Source organism: Camponotus floridanus, unplaced genomic scaffold, assembly GCF_003227725.1.
Source record: "Camponotus floridanus strain SB8 unplaced genomic scaffold, Cflo_v7.5 scaffold148, whole genome shotgun sequence".
NCBI classification, from domain to species: Eukaryota; Metazoa; Arthropoda; class Insecta; order Hymenoptera; family Formicidae; genus Camponotus; species Camponotus floridanus.
Genome location: NW_020229268.1, coordinates 311901 through 318960, shown reverse-complemented (window position 1 = coordinate 318960; position 7060 = coordinate 311901). Strand labels below are relative to the sequence as shown.

Here is a 7060-nt window from a genome sequence, read left to right as displayed (position 1 = left end):
TTTATTAGCGAATTTTGAAGTCATGACACATGAAGAAGCAACATTGTTGTGTTTCGGATAAATTATTTTATTCTCTTGCTGTATCACCGATAATGTAAATATGTGGTTTCTCTTTCCAAACAATCTCAACGATTTTATATGAAAAAAGCAGGTGGCTAAAATAGTTTCTTAAAATTTCTGAACGTATTTTTCGATGAGATTTGTAGATTTTTTGGCTAATTGTCAAGTTTTCTTTTACGAAAATGCCTAAAAAAGGCATTATTTTTTTGCAATTCTGTCACGCAATAAAGGTTAAGAATTAATTATTAACAAAAGCAACGTTAATTCTTAATTAATTGCATAATTTGCGAAAAATTTAGTGTTAAGAATTTACTATGCTAAATAAAGCTTTAAATATTTGCATACACAAGATGCAATCAAAGAGAAAAACAGACTTGGAATGGAAAGAATAAGAAATTTCAATTCTAAAGTCTAATATATAGAAAAATATTTTTTTCAATATTTTTATCTTGAAATGCTCATGTAACCGGCACAAGGTCATGACAGGTATCATTATGTTCTCCGTATTGTCCGTCAGATTTGGAGTGGATCACGCTAGAGGTAGATTTGGATTACCAATCTTAATTGAAATATATGACTTGCCGCAATCTCCATTTCTCGTGAAACACTTCTTTTATCAGTTTCAGACTGACAGAATTTGACTCTCAAGTTGATACAATCTTGCTGAGTGATACAGGCGTTGGATTTACCTCAAAAAATTAAATTAAATATAAAAATATATTTTTTTAAGAGAATAACTATAATTATATGGTATCATTTTTTAAAAAAAAGTTACATTTTATATGTAAAATTACAATATTTTTACCTCTTTCCATAATGTACGCAGCACAAAATAATCGATATAGCAGTGATAAATCCAAAACGCTTAGAATTATTACCACAAATCTAGTAATCCTATTACATAGAAAATACATATATTCTAATAAGAATATTTGTATAAAATTTTACTTAAATTCGATTAAAAATATGAGTTTCATATTATTACATTTGCTAAATTAAAGTGAAAAAAATTGCAAAAGCACAAAGTTAATATCTTATTTAAAATTATAGAACAAATATAGTTAAACAATTTAGATAATGAGTTAAACAAATAGAAAAAAAGTACACAACTCAATTTCTGATTCATTAAACTATTTTATTATTTTTAAAAATTTGTTTAATTTTATTTAATTTTATTAAACAATAACAATCATTAAGAAAATGTTGTCTTTATCTTATTTCCCAAAAATAATACAAAAATTTGCTAATGCGTTACATTCTACTTCCGAGTATCGCAAGTACCGCAAATGTTAATTTTATAAAAAAGAATAATATGTTAATAATATTTAAGAACAATATTAAGAATAATATGTTAATGATATTTATACATAAATATTTATAAAACATAAGTCTTTGCAATATTGATAGTCATAATTATTTTTGTCTTCTTCTCTAATAAAATATTGATCATTACTATAACAATTATCTTCTCCAATTTCAGATCAAGGTCTCACTAAATATTTATTATTGGAACCGATATTAATGGCTCTAAATTTATATCGTTTTCCAACAGTTTTGAAATCAAACATTTTAGGACGAAATACTGCATTTTGTCTTAGTAGTAAGTGCATGAAAAGACCTAGGTTGACTCTCACCATACTTGGTCACTATCGTGACTTCGAGCTTATACGTAGTACGGGCCGTTAAGTTTTGGACAGTGCCGTGTCTCCTGTATGGATCGTATTTGACGCTAATATTGCGCTTGGGTTCTTTGCAATTGGTATTTAACTCTGACACAGTAGGACAGTAGTAAATTTTCACTTCTTCGATGACTCCAATACGATCTAAACAGTCAAACCTCCATCCAACCTCGATGAAGTCTAATTCAATACGATTAATCCACACGAATTTCATTTTGTCGATCTTTTTTGGGCGAATCACCGTGCAAGATGACCATATCATACCGCTGCTGCCCTTATTCGTATTAGCGGAAATCGCGAATTGATATATTTTGTTAGAATTTGGTACCGTTATGTTATAGACTGTAGTATTCATGGATACATGTGTCCAGTTCAAGTAACCCTGCAGATGTATCACTTTAATTTGCGCGCAAAATTATTCTACAAATAAATAACAAGAAAATCAATACATACTGTGCACTGAAAAGGACGATCGCGTTGGTTGTCACACCAAAAAATGGTATAATTCGTGATGTCTTCATGAGTTATCGGCGGCACCCATGACAATTCGTACAATCCTTTTTCGAAAGCCATTATTGTAAATTCTATTGGTCCATGTGGCACTGTCCGAAAAATATCTCATATTAACTGTTCGCAATAATATTTATTTAAACGTTATGTAATTCTTGTTTTATCACCAATCATTTTGATATACTCACACTCACCTTGATTAGGTATAATAATTTCTGTATAATTCTTATTAATGCCGACTTCATTCTCCGAGTAAATCTCAAATCGGTATTTATTAAAGCTGAGTTCTTCAAATTTAGCATACGTTTTGGTTATCTCGATTGGTTTGAGAAATGTTTGATGATTATTTTCTTCCACATGCTTAACGTGATACTTAAATTTATCACCATTTTCATGATATTGCTTTATCATTTGCCAATATAAATATATATCTCGAGTTTCATTGTGTTCGACAATTTCGAAGCTACCAATATCGGTTCGCGGTGGAAAGCTAGGTGCTAAAAGTAATAAAAGATAAAATAATACATTAATAATAATTTATTTATTAAATCTTATTATATATTAATATAAATTTATATTTATTGTACTATAAATATAAATAAAATAAAAGTCAATCAAAGACAATAAATTTTCTTTCTACTTTATGAAGCCACTTACACGTTAACAATGTCTTGAATATAGTAACAGCGGGTTCACTATACATATTCTCTTCTACGGCCTTGGCGCTTCTTAAATAAACACGTGCATCATACGCGGTATTAGCGTGTAATCCGGTAAGAGTAGAACATCTCTTGTGCAAAAGAGGCTCCGTATCAATATTAATAATCTGCAAATAAGATATCGCGCAATCGAGATTATCATCATTTCATAAATTAAATTTCATTTCAATAATTATAATAAACGATAAGTTGTTTTAAAGAGATAGAAAATACCACTGATAATGTAGTAAATTGATCCTACCTTCCATTTGTTTTCATGATGATTCCGGTGATTCTTATACATAACTTTATGAGTTAAACCAGGAGGAAAATTGTTCATCGCAAAGGGAGATTGCCAACATAACGTTGCACTATTCAATGTTTCGTTAATCACCGATACATGCCTAGGTTTTGCAGGAATAACTGAAAATAATGACATAGTGTCAGTGTTGGATGTCAAAAGCATATACTGTATTCAAAAATTATATATATCTCATTATTTATTCCATATGACATCATTTTATTACATGTAAAGAAATAATCCGATGGCTAAAAAAGATTTGTATACCTATAGCAAAATGATCGATAGTATCAAATACGAAGGATTTTCTGCCAAACATATTTTGAATGTGCATTATGAAGTCATATTTTTCTTTTGTTTGCCTGTATGTTGGATATGTATGTTGAGTCCAAGTGCAAGAATCATTTTTCGCTTTTTCTGTAGGACAAGGAACAGGTTCTATTCCTTCTGTTGTGTGTATTACATATAATAATTCATGGGTTGTTGGTACATAGTGCTGTGATACGTCCCATGTACATGTTATATTCTTCCAATTATAGGATCTACAAGTAAAATTTTTTGGCCGTTGAGGTCCATCTGTCGAATAAAATAAAATGCATCACATAAAAAAGAGGACAATATGTATATTTGTTAAAATTACACAATTAATTTTTAAATATATCTTTCAATTTCCAATATGTTTAATCTGTAATATTAATGTTAATAAATCTCGCTGTGAATTGTCTTTGTTCGAATTTGCATTCATAAACAATGTTATAATTTGTTTTTTGTGTATCAGTTGTAGTACAAGCTACTTCATTTAATATAAATTCTCAGTTTATATCGTTTTTATTTTACACAGATTTTATACAATAGAAAGCAATTTAATGCAACATGTATAAAACATGTTATATTTTTAAAAAATCGTAATTTTTTTAAGTAAATATATTAATAAAATGTATAATTTATATTGTGTGTGTATATTTATCTCGAACATTGCTTCTGCAAACACATGAAACTGAATAGTAATTCAATGTTAATTACAAGTTAACATTTTATAAGATAACAAATTACTTGAATAACATTGAATATTATACAATATCTCCTTTTTAATAATCTTTATAGTTGACGAATGCAAAATGATTTCTAAGACATATATATCAAACAATTCACTCATAATTTTATTGAAAAGGGAATCAATGTACTACTGTTTCCATAAAACATCGCGTCGAATATCATATACTGATGAGAGGGTAACTGTATTTCTACTATAGCAAACATATATTTCTACTGTAATTAGAATATTTGTACTTTAGATACGTATAATTATTGTAAATAGTAAAATATTTTTGTAGTATTTTCTTCATGAGAAAATTTCTCAGATTAATTTTATCAAGAATATATCGTAGAGTATTATATATTTTTAATATTTTCTTTATAAAAATGAAATAAATAAAATATATCCCTTATAGATAATATAATTGAAGAGAAAAAGTATCTTTGAAGAAATATGTAACTCGAAAATAATTGAAAAAAATAATTTACAAATAAATATGATTACTTACACGCAACTAAAACTTTATTAAAACAAACAGTTCTGAATATGCCAAGTACATCCAAATGGCAAAAATATTTAAATTGTCCGACTGGTGGCGATTTAATGGTCAATAGTGCTGTTGTTTTATTGATTATAGTAACGAATTTCTGCTCTACTGTTATATTATCGCGAACGAAGAAGATATTCGAAGAATTTGTACCCGAATATTCTTTAGCTATAAACGTCTCATTTAAATTACACCAAATTTGCAAGTTGTTGCCATATTTCACAATTATTTCACCTTTTGGTACTGTCCCTATAAAAAGTAAAATGTAATTTATTAGATATTCGGAGATTCTAAAAATACTAAATTAAAAATTCTAAGCAATATTTGTTTATAATGTTTACTTAATAATAAATTAATGCGAGAATAAGTAATCTCTTTAATAAGAAATATGTATAATATAACTATAATTACAAGCCCTTTTACATATGTATAAAATAAATAATGTTAAATATAATAATAATATTATATGCAATAACATTATAAAACGTAAGAATACATTAAGGAGACCTGATGTCGGCATATTCAATCATATGAATAATTTCAGTCTCCCTTATATTGTTGGTGTTAATATAAATATATGCATTTAGTTTAAAACTAGATTATTATAGAAAGTTAAGAGACATTTGTTTTATCTATAATTCTGATATTAGGCAGCACGCATGCGGAATAAATCAAAAATTAATAATTTTTATGTTATCTTTAATTTAAAATGCATATAAATCTTAATGTACTTACTGCCTTGAAATTTGTGAATTATATATTTGTACATAATATAATAAAAGTAAAAAAAAATTGTCTTTATAAAAATATAAGTTGATAATTTATTCGTATGTGTAATATAGTAATATTCTATCGATTATTTATGAGTAAAGAGAATACAGTGATATGGAACAGTGAGTGACTCATTATCAGTGGCAAAAAGTTCACAGATATGAAATTATTTATTATAAAAGAAATGCAAAATATTTTTCATTATTCGAGAAAGATATCTATCAAGTTGTATAGGAAATTTATTGTGTTATACATGGCAATTTTTAACATTATTTAAATATCACTCTATATGAAACAAAAAAAATTTATTATATTTCAAACTTACATCCTGCTGTTGGAAAATTCATGCATTGTTCGACTTGTTGCATGTTCGCATTTATCGTCAAGAATAGACAACTCAAAATAACATAAATCCATTTAATTCCCCATGAGTGGGGAATATATCCTCGTTTGTGTATAATCGATAAGTGAAATATTTTATTGAAATAGCATTTCATTATCGAAGATGTATACAAGTGAGGCATTCTTCTTGGACATTGTATATGAGAGCTGCTTGAAAACATTTTTTTGTAATTTCACTGAAAAATAAAAAGACTCGATTAGAAATAATCTTAAAATCTTTCTATATATTTCAAGGTACACACACACACATGCGCGCACGCACACAGACACATATATATATATATATATATATATATATATATATATATAAATTTATAACTATAACATTATTAAACTAATCTATCCCTTTTAAAATTTTTGATGTTATCGTATATCATATTCGTCATAATCTCATAATCAACGTATTAATAACATGAAAAAAAAATAAATAATTAATTTAGTATGTCTAAATCAGTATAGCTGCACAAGATCAAATCATATAAATAATGGAAGGAAATCTATAAGGATTAACACAGAAAATACAGTGAATAAAACGCACATGATAAGAGCGTATGTGTGTATAATATGCAATAAAAATTATAAAATATTACAAACATTTTTAGTTTTAATTCAAATACTCTTTGACGTAACAAATATGAATCAAAATTATTCTTTTTAACACACACACACACACACACACCTAAATTAATAATATAAATAATAATTCAAATTAATATAATTCTAAAAAACTTACAGCTTACTTGAAGCTTGAAATAACCGAAGAAAATATTATAATGCCAAAATTCTTTACAGAAAACGAAATAAATAGCATGAAAGAAATCGAAATAGATGTGATTCGTAGCCAAGCTAAGGCACAACTAATTTACCGATCTAGGAAATGTATAAGAAATGTAGAGGATAAACATGTGAGAAAGAATACATTCGTTTATTAGCGAATTTTGAGGTCATGACACATGAAGAAGCGAGATTGTTGTGTTGCTCGAAAGGGAATTTGACGGCGATTATGTAACGTAAAGGCGAACGATGGATATTCTATCATGAAAACAACAATCGAAT

General features: G+C 27.2%; 1 protein-coding gene across 2 annotated transcripts; it reads right to left on the bottom strand.

Moving 5' to 3' along the window:
- Window positions 1-1469: 1469 nt before the first annotated feature.
- Window positions 1470-6867, bottom strand: LOC105249922 (cytokine receptor-like). 2 transcript variants are annotated; one of them, XM_025406552.1, is made up of 9 exons: window positions 6738-6867; window positions 5928-6180; window positions 4793-5080; window positions 3516-3824; window positions 3210-3370; window positions 2907-3075; window positions 2438-2746; window positions 2193-2341; window positions 1470-2121 (listed from the first exon to the last, which is right to left on the bottom strand). In XM_025406552.1, the coding sequence occupies exons 2-9, from the start codon at window positions 6163-6165 to the stop codon at window positions 1630-1632; spliced, it is 2115 nt and encodes a 704-aa protein (XP_025262337.1). In that variant the 5' UTR covers window positions 6166-6180; window positions 6738-6867; the 3' UTR covers window positions 1470-1629. The 2 variants fall into 2 exon arrangements, with proteins under 2 accessions (XP_025262337.1, XP_011254014.2); XM_011255712.2 differs by having other exon boundaries at window positions 2444-2746; window positions 6738-6865.
- Between the last annotated feature and the right edge of the window lie 193 nt (window positions 6868-7060).

Bases quoted from the DNA above. Each gene is read 5' to 3' on its own strand.
- LOC105249922 (XM_025406552.1), bottom strand. From the start codon at position 6,165: ATGTTTTCAAGCAGCTCTCATATACAATGTCCAAGAAGAATGCCTCAC. The intron at 5,081-5,927 runs GTAAGTTTGAAA...TACTTTTTATAG, and splicing joins GAATTTTCCAACAGCAGGAT to GGACAGTACCAAAAGGTGAA. The intron at 3,825-4,792 runs GTAAGTAATCAT...TTTATTCGACAG, and splicing joins TAATAAAGTTTTAGTTGCGT to ATGGACCTCAACGGCCAAAA.